The sequence below is a fragment of the Pipistrellus hanaki genome, assembly GCF_964339955.1.
Source record: "Pipistrellus hanaki genome assembly, chromosome: 1".
Lineage (NCBI taxonomy): Eukaryota > Metazoa > Chordata > Mammalia > Chiroptera > Vespertilionidae > Pipistrellus > Pipistrellus hanaki.
The window spans coordinates 122,659,797-122,674,754 of record NC_140503.1 but is presented as its reverse complement, the minus strand read 5'-3'; the positions used below and the strand labels follow the sequence as shown (position 1 = coordinate 122,674,754).

At 38.8% G+C, this 14,958-nt stretch overlaps 2 protein-coding genes across 16 annotated transcripts in view; both read right to left on the bottom strand.

The window, feature by feature from the left end:
* MLLT10 (MLLT10 histone lysine methyltransferase DOT1L cofactor) overlaps positions 1 to 14,958 on the bottom strand; it is a 230,037-nt gene that overhangs the window by 200,347 nt on the left and 14,732 nt on the right. The window contains exon 1 of one of the 15 annotated variants that reach the window (XM_084867997.1): positions 8,483 to 8,672. The exons of the other annotated variants lie outside the window; for them this stretch is intronic. The gene's annotated coding sequence lies outside the window, so the exon portion shown is untranslated. Of the gene's footprint in view, positions 1 to 8,482; positions 8,673 to 14,958 lie in introns of those variants that run through there. 15 annotated transcript variants of the gene reach the window in all.
* On the bottom strand, positions 2,377 to 8,498 carry LOC311614381 (small nuclear ribonucleoprotein G-like). Its single transcript, XM_084869176.1, has 2 exons — positions 8,483 to 8,498; positions 2,377 to 2,923 (listed from the first exon to the last, which is right to left on the bottom strand). The coding sequence occupies exon 2, from the start codon at positions 2,814 to 2,816 to the stop codon at positions 2,553 to 2,555; it is 264 nt and encodes an 87-aa protein (XP_084725302.1). The 5' UTR covers positions 2,817 to 2,923; positions 8,483 to 8,498; the 3' UTR covers positions 2,377 to 2,552.

The following is a 14,958-nucleotide window of genomic DNA, read 5'->3' as shown; positions in this document are numbered from 1 at the left end:
CGAGAGAATCATCGATCAGCTGCCTCTTGCACACCGCCTACCAGGGATGTGCCAAGGTACATGCCCTTGACCGGAGTTGAACCTGGGACCCTTCAGTCCGCAGACAGATGCTCTATCCACTGAGCCAAACCGGTTTCGGCTAAAGAAATTTTTTTTTAAAACATGGAATATTTGCATTACACCATCCATGTTTGTATTAAGTAAAATTTTAAATTTTCAAAAAATAAATAAAATACAGACTAATATTAATACAGATTAATACAGATAATCAGGAAAGTGTTTCAATTAATACAGATATCAGGAAAGTGTTTCCTTTGTCAAACAGGAATGCAATCGGAGAGGCACAACAGGAGTCAAAGGTATGAACAATGCTCTACTTATTAAGTTTGTAAGTTGTGAATATTCACTTTATTATTTTAACTGTCCATATAGTGGATATACCCTCTTTTCTTGGAATCACATATCTTACAACTAAAAACAAGTTAAGGAAATCACACACACACACACACACACACACACACACAAAGTAAATGAAATGCACAGGGTTGGCCCAAAGAAACTAGGAGTCTTTGAAAAAGACTAAAGTATTAATCCTTTCATAGCTTATAATATACCAGGTTAATAATGCAGATTTTTTCAATAGATAGTTACACGTACGTTGATATATATTCAATTTGATATGTATGATAATTTGTATTGACAGCAAGCTTCAAAACATCTTAAGTCAAAGTTTCTGAAGATATTAACATCATAGATATTTTTACGCTTAAAAATGTCGAATTTCATGCCCAAAAAGAGCATCTGCAGCAAGTTTGGTTTGTTTGTTTTTTTTAATACAATATATATTTCTTTATTGATTTCAGAAAGGGAGAGGGAGAGAGAAACATCAATGATGAGAATCATTGACTGGCTGCCTCCAGCACGTCCCCTACTGGGGATAGAGCCCACAACCCAGGTTTGTGCCCATGACCGGAATCGAATCTGGGACCCTTCAGTCTGCAGGTTAACGCTCTATCCACTGAGCCAAACCAACTAGGGCTGCAGCAAATTTTAATTCATTACTTTATTTTGAAGAAAAGTGCTGCTGAAAGTTAAAGTATACTTCAGGAAGCTTATGGTGAACATGCTTCAATTTAAGATACTTGTGAACAATGGTTTAAACGCTTTAAAAGTGTGAAAGACAGCCGGGACCGGTTTGGCTCAATGGATAGAGCGTCGGCTTGGGGACTGAAGGGTCCCAGGTTCGATTCCAGTCAAGGGCATGTATCTTGGTTGCGGGCATATCCCCAGTAGGGAGTGTGCAAGAGGCAGCTGATCGATGACTCTCTCTCATCGATGTTTCTAACTCTCTATCTCTCTCCCTTCCTCTCTGTATAAAATCAATAAAATATATTTTTTTAAAAAAAAAAGTGTGAAAGACAAAGAACATTCAGGTCAACCAAAAAAGTTTGAAGACTAACAATTACAAGCATTATTGGATGAAAATGTGTCGAACACAAAAACAACTTGCAGAAAGATTAAATGTTGTTCAGCAAACAATTTTAAAGGAAGGAAAATGGGTGCCATATCAACTGAATGAAAGACAAATGGAAAATCGAAAAGTCATCAGTAAAATGTTATTTCAATGGCACAAAAGAAAGTCTTTTTTGCAGCGAATTGTGACTAGCAATGAAAAGTGGATTTATTTTGAGAATCCCAAACGCACAAAATCATGGGTTGATCAAGGTCAACCATCAACATCGACTGCAAGGCCAAATCACTTCGGAAAGAAGACAATGCTCTGCGTTTGGTGGGATCAGGAAGGTGTGGTGTATTATGAGCTTCTAAAACCAGGTGAAACTGTTAATACTGATACCTACCAACAACAAATAAGCAATTTGAACCACGCTGATTGTAAAATGACCAGAATGGACCAGAAGACACGGCAAAGTAATTTTGCTTCATGATGACATACCATCACACACTTCAAAACCAGTTAAAGACACATTAAAACATCTTGCCTGGGAAGTATTAACCCACCTGCCATATTCACCAAACCTTGCTCCTTTAGATTACCACTTGTTCCAATTGATGGCACAAGCACTTTCTGAGCAGCACTTCAAAACATACTAAGTGGAGCCAAGACCGGTTTGGCTCAATGGATAGAGAGTCGGCTTGGGGACTGAAGGGTCCCAGGTTCTATTCCGGTCAAAGGCATGTACCTTGGTTGCGGGCACATTTCCAGTAGGGGGTGTGCAAGAGGCAGCTGATGGATGGCTCTCTCTCATCGATGTTTCTGGCTCTCTATCTCTCTCCCTTCCTCTCTGTACAAAATCAATAAAATATATTTTTTTAAAAAAAAAAAAAAACATACTAAGTGGAAACTTGGGTCTCTGAATGGTTTGCCTCAAAACAAGCAAAGTTCTATTGGGATGGTATCCACAAATTAACTGAAAGATGGGGGAAATGTGTAGCTAGCGGTGGAAATTACTTTGAACAAAGCACTTTTTTTTTAATCAATACGAAAGTTTATTTAACAAAAGTTCAATGTGAAAATGGACAGGATTCTATTTTTATATTGTAGTAAAACAGGTGCTGTGAAGAGGGGACGTGTGGAAGCAGTTGATTTCTCTGGTAACTACAGCCATTCCTTCCAAGGCTTCTAACATCACGATACTATTTCCTTGTATAACCACCATTCCAATATTGTTCTGTTGTCCACCAGTTGCCACCTCCACACATTCATTTATCACAAGATTCATAAAGTGATCAAATTCCTGCAATATTCCTTGGACATGTCTGCCACCATTTAATTTCAATGATAACTTCTTTTCCATAAATTTTTTTTAACTTGGGAGGGTGAGCTTTTGCTCATGGTGTCCAAGCAAGCTCAAATATACTTCCAAAAGGAATTCATGGCCTCTCTGGCGCTCCTGAGGTAGGCCTGGCATTTTTTTTCAGAGAGGAAGGGAGAGGGATAGAGTTAGAAACGTGGATAAGAAATAAACATTGATTCAGCTGCCTCCTGTACATTCCCTACTGGGGGTGTGCCCACAACCAAGGTACATGCCCTTGACCAGAATCGAACCGAGGACCCTTCAGACCTCAGGCTGACGCTCTATCCACTGAGCCAAACCAGTTAGGGCTGAATAAAGCACTTTTGATGTTTCTCTTGAAATTATCATGTGTTCTTTGAATACAAAATCCGAATTAACTGTAACACCTGGTATGACTATTTGCTCAAATAATACAAACATACTTTGACATATATTATCCATAAATCAAAGAAGACCAAAGGATGGTATGTGTTTAGAAGAGAAAGCACAGAGATTATCCCAAAAAATCAGTTAGCAAAAGCAGTTAAACATAATTATTTTTTTTTTTAAATAAATTTTTATTGTTCATATTATTACAAGTGTTCCTTTTCCGCCCCCTTCCCACCCCACCCTCTGCCCTTTCCCCAACCCCCATTGTCCTCATCCATAGGTGCACAGTTTATGTTCAGTCTCTTCCCACATTCCCCTGTCCCCTTTTCCCCAAGAATCATCAGTTCACTCCCCTTCCATACCTCTGATTCTATTATATTCAACAGTTAATATTGTTCATCAGATTTTTTTTTTTTTTAATTTCCTTGGTTTTTAGATTCACTTGTTGATAGTTACGTATTTGTTGTTCATATTTTTATCTTTATTTACTTTCTCTTCTGAAAGAACCCCCTTCAGCAATTCATATAATTCTGGTTTGGTGGTGATGAACTCCTTTAGCTTTTTTTTATTAGTGAAGCTCTTTATCTGACCTTCGATTCTGAGTGATAGCTTTGCTGGGTAGAGTATTTTTGGCTGTAGGTTCTTGCTATTCATCACCTTGAATATTTCTTGCCATTCCCGTCTGGCCTGCATGGTTTCTGTTGAGAAATCAGCTGACAATCGTATAGGTGCTCCTTTATAGGTAACCACCTGCTTAGCTCTTGCTGCTTTTAATATTCTCTCTTTGTCCTTTGCTCTTGGAATCTTAATTATGATTTGTCTTGGTGTGGTCCTCTTTGGATTCCTCTTATTTGGAGTTCTGTGTGCTTCCTGGACTTGTAGGTCCAATTCTTTCCCCAGGTGGGGGAAGTTTTCTGTCACTATTTCTTTCAGTATGTTTTCGATATCTTGCTCTCTCTCATCTTCTGGGACCCCCATGATTCTGATGTTGGATCGTTTGAAGTTGTCCCAGAGGTTTCTTACATTATCTTCAATTTTCTGGATTCTCTTGCCTTCTAGCTTCTGTGGAGGAGTGTCTTCTGGCTCTTTATGTTCCAAATCTTTGACTTGATTCTTGCGATCTTCCCTTCTGTTTTTAGGACTCTGTAGAATATTTTTTATTTCAGACAATGTATTCTTTATTTCTTGTTGATCCCTTAGCATTTCTTGTTGATCCCTTTTCATATCCTCATAGGTCTCATTTATTTTATCGGCCTTTTCTAGGAGTCTCTTGAAAAACCCTATAAGTGTGGTTTTGAACTCTATATCCAGTCGCTTTTTGTCCTCCATTTCTTTCCTTTGTGATCTATTTGGTTTAGGCATTTTCGCAGGCAGCTTTCCTGATGGGGCGGCGTTTCAGGGTGGAGCCTACAGCCTCGGCTTCCGTCAGCCCCGCCCTATGCGACTCCTGAGACTCAGGGTCCTTCAGTACTTGTTGCAAGCGCCTCTGAGAGAAAGGTGCCCTCGATTTTCGCCTGCTACCAAACAGTGTAAGCTCTCCCGCAATGGGCCCGAAACTGGGGTTCAGTTCAGTTGGAAGTGGAGTTGGAGGTGGCGTTCACAGCAGTCTGGAGCCCCAGTCTCCTTCCCGTCAGGGCAATCCCGCGGCACAGCCGGCAGTCCCTTCTCTGGGGGCAGTGAGTGCGCCTCCGGGACCTCCTTTCTCCGCTACCCCGGGGTTCCGACTTACAGCCCAGCTCCCTATGGCTGAGCCTGAGTCCCCAGGGTCTGGCCCAGAACTGGGGTTCAGAGCAGTCGGGGGCCCAGCACAGTCGGAGTTTTATCTCCTTTCCGCTAGGGAACGCCCGCCAGGCACTCGGCCTCCCTCCTCTCCGGCTCCGTCCTCTCCGCGTGCGCCGCGTGTCTCCGTACCTTAGGCTTTTACAGCTCCTCCGTGCTTCCTTCTGGTTTTCTCCTTGCTTCTTGTTGTAGGATTTCCAGTCAGTCGACTTTCCTGTAGTTCTGGGTAATGTCCATTTTATATTTTAGTTGTATTTATTAAAATTGTTGTGTGCGGCTGCGGCTAGTTGCCTACCCGAGCAGCCATCTTGGATTCTCCCGGGACTCTTTTCTAAACATAATTATTAGTCATGTGTTACCAAATAAGATGTAAAAAACTTCTAGAAAATCTAAGTAAAATGAAACTTTCCTGAACTGAGATACAACTCATCAAAATATTTCCATCTAACTTTAAAGATATGAAGAATATCCTCCTTTTGTCCCCCAAAAGAGAGGACATATGTAATACTTTCAACAATAAAGAGATAATAGATCAACCGAAGGACTTGTATACATGCATATAAGTACAACCAATGGACATAAAACTCTGGGGAGGGAGGGGATGTGTGGGAGGGAGGGAGGGGGGCAAAAAAAAATCAATAAAATATGTAAAAATAAATAAATAAATGGTAAAAAAAAAAGAAGAAGAAGAAAAAAAAAAGAAAGAAAGAAAGAAAGAGAAAGAAAGAAAGAAAGAAAGAAAGAAAGAAAGAAAGAAAGAAAGAAAGAAAGAAAGAAAGAAAGAAAAAGGAAAAAAAGAAAAAATGCCCGGCCTGCTTGGCTCAGGGATTGAGCATCGACTATGAACCAGGAGGTCACAGTTGATTCCCAGTCAAGGCATATGTCTGGGTTGCAGACTCAGTCCCCAGTAGAGGGTGTGCAGGAAGCAGCCGATCTATGATTCTCTCTCATCCTTGATGTTTCTGTCTCCCTCTCCCTTTCTCTCTCTAAAAATCAATAAAAATATTTAATAAATAAATAAATTTAAAAGAGAAAAATATTATAAAGACAAACAGAATAAAATAAGAACAAGGGGTTTAAAACATACACATACAATGGCAGAAACTAATAAACCTCCAAAAAGATCCAACCATGAAGGAATACAGTAAACCCTCAATTTTGCAGAGCTTAATTTAATAGACATCAAATTTAACGAACAAATATTCTTGTTTTATATGTCATCTGTAAAAATTAACACCCCATTAATTTTAAAATGCTTTTAAGCAAGATTTGCTTATAATTAAATTAACAGGTTATTTTTTAAACGCATTTTAGTGAATAGTCCCTATGTTGGAAAAAAACACTAGTAATTTCATTGACCTAAAAAAATTTCATATCTAGAACTATAATCATTATATTTAAATCCAAGATTCAACACTTGTAAACAATGTTTGGGGAATGATTAGCACATGACCATACAGCATTTTCAGTGGTAATTGGTGGAGTGACTTTCTGCAGCAGTTCCAGCCATGCCCTACCCACCCAAGTGTATTTGTTTACTCTCGGTGACAGGTGGTTGTATTCATTTACTAGCTCTATCAGTATAAATTTAAAATTACTGTAATGAAATTAAACTTTCATACATACTTAATTTTAATTATACATAAGTAAAATCAGGTAAATTAATTTGTCAATTTTTTAGCATAATATTCGGAAAAACCTCTTATTATATAATTCGGACTTTTGGCTTTTAACGGACATCCCCCCCTCACCCAAATTAGTCCATTATAGTGAGATTTTACATACATATACATACACACACACACACACACACACACACACACACACATATAATTGATTTCAGAGAGGAAAGGAAAAAGAGATAGAAACATCTATGATGAGAATCATTAATTGGCTGCCTCCAGCACACCAACAGGGAATAGAACTCACCAACCAGGTATGTTCCTTGACATATCGAAAATTGACCTCCTGGTTCATAGGTCACCGCTCAACCACTGAGCCATGCCAGTCAGGTTATATTGAGATTTTACTATAATATCCATAGAGCTGATATATTTCCTATTTTCACCACATTGATGCTATTTTCATTTTTACCCTAATCTAAAATATCAAGACGAAGATAGTCACATATACATGTGTCTTAACACTTCTGGTTACTCTCTTGAATGTTATAGCATAGCACTTAAAAGAGTATCATCTCTGGAGAACAGCATGTAAAAAAAAATATCTTAGTTTACTCAGAGTTATGTAGAAGATAGAGTAGGGGAAGTGAAAACAGGAGCAGTAGGAACAAGGTACTGAGAAAAGAACAGTTTACATCACATTAGGGTAGCTTTAGTTTCTACTGGCTCTAGACTAATCCCACCATAAATTTCTAACCCTACTGAATAACTACAGAACTAGAATTTTTAGTGTTGGGGGTGAGGGTGGGAGTTGTTTATCCAGCCATATACTATGCAAAAATTAAATGTGTAAGTGGACATAACATACTTTTAGTGAAAATACCGTGGACAAGAAAAAGACATCTTCCCTTCACTAATAGTTAAGAGACACTCCAGTATATCTGGAAACAATAATCATATTTGCTTTGTAGAAGAAAATTTTGAAACAGAAAAGATAAGGGAGTTCACTATATGTGTAATATGCTATCTTTTTGTAAAAAAGAAAAACAAAAGTCTATTATGTATAAGCATGTTCATACATAGAGAAGCCAGTAAAATAAATAAAAAAACAAATTACAATGGGAAATTTGGAAACAAAACTGGAGAGATTTAGGAGGAAGAACTTCCACTGTGTATTTTGAACTGTATCATCTTATCAAAAATTAAATAAGTAATTTAAACTGCTGCAATAATCTAGACCATAAATAAATAAATAAATAAATAAGGCTAGAGAAGTAGATAAATTAAATTTAAGATGCCTGTGATACCTAAATAGTAGTAAATAACCAGGAGGCAACTGCAAATATAGATCTGCAGACTAGAAAAAAGTTATTCAGGTGATACAGATGCCTAGAGGCATATATAAGCATACCTAAGTTTACCTCAAGTGAAGTAATCAAATAAACAGGCCAGAAAAGTAATCATGTAAGTTCAGCTTTTAAAGAAATAATGAATACTAAATGGGAATCCAAAAAAGCAATATTTAAAGATATCAGAGAAGAAAGCGGCTTCTCAGAAATCTTGAGGAGAGACTCTTGCAAGAAAGATCAACTGATCAGTTTTAAATGCTGAAAGTAGATCAAGTAGAATAAAAACTGAAAAGAAAATTTTAGACATAACCATTTAAAGTTAACAAAATCAATCGAATGTTGGACTTTTGAGACAAATATAATGGTTTGAAGAGTGAATGAACAGGAAGGAGTCTGTGGTATTTTATGAAAATTTATTACATTAGTTTTTTTAGAAAAGGACTTGAGGTAGCCTACATATAAGGGACCAATATTATAAAAAAAATAGAAAAATGAACTTTGAAAGCCAATATGAGGGACATCCCCTGATTTAGGGAAACTCTCTTACCCCTGACTCCAACTATGTAGTTCTAGTGAGGGTTGTCATTCATAGTACCCTCCCCACTCCAGCCACAGGGATGTTGAGTACATGATCCAAGACAGGCCAATCAGAGTCCTTCCCAGGATTCTTCAAGAGAGCCCCTTCTTCTGGTTGAAGGGGCTAGGAAGATGAGAGCCAAGAGCTGCCAGCAGTCATCGTTCCCTCCTCATGAGGTAGAGAGTCTGTAGTATGAGAGAATGAAATCAACACGCAAAGAAACAGAGATAAGAGGTGAAGTTCTAAACCCCACAAGAGGAAGATGAGGAGGGAACAACTATACTAATAATCAGATAAATATAACTGATGTAACTAAAAACCTGATTTGGTTCTAAGCTGCCTGGTAACCAAAACAAAAGGAAAAACAGAATGTGTGTCACAGAGCTATCAAAAAGGAGGAAATACATCAGATCCTCAAGGGAGACAATATTCTTTATGCTAAATTATTAAAAGAAATTCCTGTACATGGATCTTTATATAATGCTCACTGAAAGATAAAAGGGTCCCTGATGAGAGCGTTTAGCAATTGCAGACTTCATGTGCTATTGTTTAAAATGAAAATTAAGTCTGGGAAGGAGCTTAGTTTTATGGGCTCAATGGTTGAACAACGACCTATGAATCAGGAAATTACAGTTGATTCTTGGTCAGGGCACATGCCCAAGTTTCAGACTGGATCTCCAGTATGGAACCAGGAAGCATCCAATCAATGATTCTCTCTCATCACTGATGTTTCTCTTTTCCCTTCTCTCCCCCTCTCCCTTCCTCTCTGAAATCTATAAAAATCTATTTTAAAAATAAAATAAAATGAAAACTAAGTTATATCTCCATCATTAAGCACAACTACAGTTAAGACTATAAAAAGAAGTTGAAGAAGTAAAGATAGCAATGGTGTTATTCTTTCAGAAGTTTGCTAGTGAACAGAAGAAAGACAGAAAGGTGAAAAACATGAAGGGAAAGTAGAATCCATAGGAAAATTCAAAAATGTTTGTGAGCTGACTGGGGAGAAAGTAAAAATGACAGACCAAAAAATAAAACAAGACCTTGGAAGAAATGGGAAAAGACAACATCACTGCTATAGGTACAATAGCATTTAATTCTACTTAAAAACTACCTTCTCTCCTTCCTAATAACCCACTAAAATATATAAAAAGGGCATAAAACCACATAAACAAAAAGAACAAAAGGGAAGACAACTATAAAGTTTTGCAAGCTAAGAAGGAGACAAGTATAGTAAATGACTTATCAGATCAGAAAAAGTTGCTGCAATAAGACAAGCCCAAAGGCAATATATCTTGGACCACAGAGCATGTGAAACTGAACTTTAGGCACCAGGCATCCAGGGGCAGGGAGTTGTACAATCATAGTGATGGTGTATGTACCTGGGAGGGGTGGGTTCACGTAAGGCTAAAAACAGAGAGAAATGGGTATAAACTGAAAAATAATCACATACCTCCCTCCCAATCTCCTTCTACACTCCACATTACCTGTCTCTCACCCATACTAAAAAGAGTAAAGGAGGAAATCTGGAGTTGGAGACACCAGGCACAGCTAAGAAAAGGGATATCATACTGAAAAAGTAACTGAGAACCTAATTCTAAATAGTGAAAGTGCAACAACTACCTGGCTCAAAAAATATTGGTAACTAAGTTGGTCAATCCTAAATGGATGATTTTCCTCTAAATAAACTAACCCAATTGGTGGTCTCCTAATAGAAGAACCCAGCTAAAACACTTTTAATGAAGCCAACCAGCCAATACTCCCTGCCCATACACAGAGCTTCCAATCCACTCTTTCTATATTTGATGGCTAAGAGTGACCAGATTTTTAAGCAAAGTCTTTAACAAGACTGGCCAAAACAAATAGTGTAGAGAAACTAATGAAAAGAGTCCCAGAAGCAGAAAAAAACTGAAACAAAACAAAAATAACCATCTGATTAATAGAGTTAAGAGAAAATACTGCACCAAGAAACAAAATCAGCCGGGACCGGTTTGGTTCAGTGGATAGAGCGTCGGCCTGCAGACTGAAAGGTCCCGGGTCCAATTCCAGTCAAGGGCATGTACCTTGGTTGCGGGCACATCCCCAGTAGGGGGTGTGCAAGAGGCAGCTGATCGATGATTCTCTCTCATCGATGTTTCTAACTCTCTCTCTCTCTCTTCCTCTCTGTGAAAAATCAATAAAATATATTTTTTTTAAAAAGAAAAAAGAAAGAAAATCAGAAAATGAAAATAAGCAGCATTCAAAGAGCATAAAAGAGTCCTTGAAAATTAACTGGAATAGAATTCAGGAATTTAAGTACGGTAAAAGTTTGGAAGATAACATAAAGAACTACTTCAGAAAGTAGGACAAAAATAAACACAAAATATAAAATATTAGGTTAATTCAAATGGCCCAACATCCAAATAAAAAAACATACAGAAAAAGCCAACAAGGACAACATAACTGAGGAAATTATCAAAGAAATAACTCAAAAACATTTCTAACTGAAATGTTCTCCAACATGATTTACTAAAACAAAAGGGCCACTATGTGTCCAGTGTAATGATTAAGGAAAAGCACACTACCATGGTAAGTATCAGAGCCCTGGCTAGTGTGGCTCAGTTGGTTGCATATTGTCCCATGCACCAAAAAGTCACCAGTTGGATTCCCAACCTGGGGATATGGGCACCATCCCCACGGGAGGGCTTGCAGAAGGCAGCTAATCTATGTTTCTTTCTTTTTCTCTCTCTCTTCCTTTCTTCCTTCCTTCTTTCCTTCCTTCCTTCCTTCCTGTCTCTCTCTCTCTCTCCCCCTCTCTTTCCCTCTCTCCCTCTCTCCCTCTCTCCCCCTTTCCCTTCTTCTCTAAAACCAATAAAAAGCCCAGCCAGCGTGGTTCAGTGGTTGAGCATCAATCTATGAATACCAAATATTCGATTCCCAGTCAGGGCACATGCTCAAGGTTGCAGGCTTGATCCCCAATAGAGGGTGTGCAGGAGGCAGCCAATCAATGACTCTCTCATCACTGATGATTCTATCACTCTCCCTCTCACTTCCTTTCTTAAAATCAGTAAAAATATTTTTTTTAAAAATAAACAAAAACATGTAATATCAGAAATAAGGTCGATAAGGAAAAAATATTAAATCCAGAGAGAACAATCACATATAAAACATTAGAAATCAGAACTTTGTGGGACTTCACAACAAAAATACTGAAACCTAAAAAGCAATGGAGAAATATCTTCAAAATTCTGAAGGGAAATTATTACCAAATATTCTACTCAACCACATTATCAATCAATCAAGATGGTAAAACTATAACATACAAAATATTTTTTTAAAGTGTCCTTTTTTAAAAATATATTTTATTGATTTTTTACAGAGAGGGAGAGAGATAGAGAGCTAGAAATGTTGATGAGAGAGAAACATCGGCCAGCTGCCCCTTACAGACCCCCCACCAGGGATGTGCCCGCAACCAACGTATATGCCCCTGACTGAATCGAACCTGGGACCTTTCAGTCCGCAGACGGACGCTCCACCACTGAGCCAGACCGACGCTCCACCACTGAGCCAAACCGGTCTCGGCAATAACATACAAAATATTTAAAAATTTCTTTCTCATACACCTTTTCTTATGAAGCTGCTAGAAGATTTACCAGCCAAAACAAGAAAAATAAAACATTAAAGAAAAAATGGGGGAGTGAAGGGTTAGAAAACAAGGATTCAAAATAAGCAAAAAGCAAAGAAACTCCCAAGATGATAGCAAAGAAAGTTCCAGGCCTAAGAGAAACAGCCCAAATGGGAGCAGAGGAGATGGTACTTAGAGGAAGGTCTCCCAGTTTAAAAGGAAAGTAGGAAGAGGGAAAAGTAGAGGAGGGAGAAGAAGAAGGAGAGAAGAGATGTTGGCAGAGAAAGGAGAAGAGCAAAAGAGAAAGAGGAGATAGAAAGGGGAGAAGAGAGGAAGACAGGAAGAGAAAAAGGAGGAAGAGGAGATGATGAAGAGAGGTCAAGGGACAAGAAAAAGAAAGAAGTAGGTAAAGAAAATAAAATTTGAATTTATAGACTACCTAACTCATTAACCAAATAGAAAATTATATGAGGGAGAATCCAAGATGGCTGCACAGGTAAACACCTAGCCACAGCCGCACACAACAATTTCAATAAAATACAACTAAAATATAAAATGGACATTACCCAGAACTACAGGAAAGTCGACTGACTGGAAATTCTACAACGAGAAGCAAGGAGAAAACCAGAAGGAAGCACGGAGGAGCTGTAAAAGCCTAAGGTACAGAGACACGCGGCGCGCGAGGAGAGGACAGAGCCGGAGAGGAAGGGCGGCTGAGTGCCTGGCTGGCGTTCCCTAGCAGGAAGGAGATAAAAGCTCCGACTGTGCTGGGCCCCAGTTCCGACTGCTCTGAACCCCAGTTCTAGGCCAGACCCCCGGGACCCAGGCTCACACAGAGGGAGCCGGGCTGTAAGGCGGAACCCCGGGGAAGCGGAGAAAGGTTTCGGAGGCGCGCACATTACCCACAGAGAAGGGACTGTCGGCTGTGCTGTGGGATTGCCCTGGCGGGAAGGAGACAGAGGCTCCAGACTGCTCTGAACGCCACCTCCAACTCCACTTCCAACTGAACTGAACCCCAATACCGGGCTCATTGGGGGAGAGCCTAGTGTTTGGTAGCAGGTGAAAATCGAGGGCACCTTTCTCTCAGAGGCGCTTGTAATGAGTATTGAAGGACCCTGAGACTCAGGAGCCGCATAGGGCGGGGCTGACTGAAGCCAAAGCTGTAGGCTCCACCCTGAAACCCCGCCCCATCAGGGAAGCTGCGAAAATGCCAAGACAAAATAGATCACAAACGAAAGAAATGGAGGACAAAAGCGACTGGATATAGAGTTCAAATCTACGCTTATAAGGTTTTTCAAGAATTTCCTAGAAAAGATCGATAAGACCTATGAGGAGATGAAAAGGGATCAACTAGAATTAATAAGGAATCAACAAGAAATGATAAGGAATCAACAAGAAATAAAGAATACATTGTCTGAAATAAAAATATTATACAGAGTCCTAAAAACAGATTGGAAAATCGCAAGAATCAAGTCAAAGCTTTGGAACATAAAGAGCCAGAAGACACTCCTCCGCAGAAGCAAGAAGGCAAGAGAATCCAGAAAATTGAAGATAACGTAAGAAACCTCTGGGACAACTTCAAGCGAACCAACATCAGAATTATGGGGGTCCCAGATGAGAGAGAACAAGATATCGAAAACATACTGAAAGAAATACTGACAGAAAACTTCCCCCACCTGGTGAAAGAATTAGACTTACAAGTCCAGGAAGCGCACAGAACTCCAAACAAAAGGAATCCAAAGAGGACCACACCAAGACACATCATAATTAAAATGCCAAGAGCAAAAGACAAAGAGAAAATATTAAAAGCAGCAAGAGAAAAGCAGGCAGTTACCTATAAAGGAGTACCTATACAATTGTCAGCTGATTTCTCAACAGAAACCATGCAGGCCAGACGGGAATGGCAAGAAATATTCAAGGTGAAGGTGATGAATAGCAAGAACCTACAGCCATAAATACTCTACCCAGCAAAGCTATCACTCAGAATCGAAGGTCAGATAAAGAGCTTCACTAATAAAAAAAAAAAGCTAAAGGAGTTCATCACCACCAAACCAGAATTATATGAATTGCTGAAGGGGTTCTTTTGGAAGAGAAAGTAAATAAAGATAAAAATTATGAACAACAAATACATAACTATCAACAAGTGAATCTAAAAACCAAGGAAATTTAAAAAAGAAATCTGATTAACAATATTAACTGGTGAATATAACAGAATCAGAGGTATGGAAGGGGAGTGAACTGAAAATTCTTGGGGAAAAGGGGAGAGGGGGTTGTGGGAAGAGACTGAACATAAACTATGTACCTATGGATGAGGACAATGGGGGGTAGGGAAAGGCCAGAGAGTGGGGTGGGAACCTGGTGGAGGAGAGCAATGAAGTGGGGGGAGGGGGGACATTTGTAATAATATGAACAATAAAAATTTATTTTAAAAAAGAAAATTATATGAAGAAAACAATCAGTATACTTTGCTTAAAAATTAACAAAACATTTAGTCATAACAATGTAAATATTATTTAGTATTACTGATTTAACCAAAATATGTGATGCAGTAAAACACAACATCTAAAAATATGTCAAATATTGATGTTTAGACATTCATTTTAGGAATATAGAAGTACAACCAAAGAACTTGTGTGCATGTATATGAGCCTAACCATAGTCACAGAAAACAGTGGGGTGGAGACATGCGTGAGGAGGAATTTGGGAATAGGGGGATGAGGACAAATATGTAATACCTTAATCAATAAAGAAATTAAAAGAAAAAGAAGAGCTGAAACCGGTTTGGCTCAGTGGATAGAGCGTTGGCCTGCGAACTGAAGGGTCCCAGGTTCAATTCCAGTGAAGG

Coding starts and splice junctions, on each gene's coding strand:
- LOC311614381 (XM_084869176.1), bottom strand. CDS start 2,816: ATGGAAAAGAAGTTATCATTGAAATTAAATGGTGGCAGACATGTCCAA.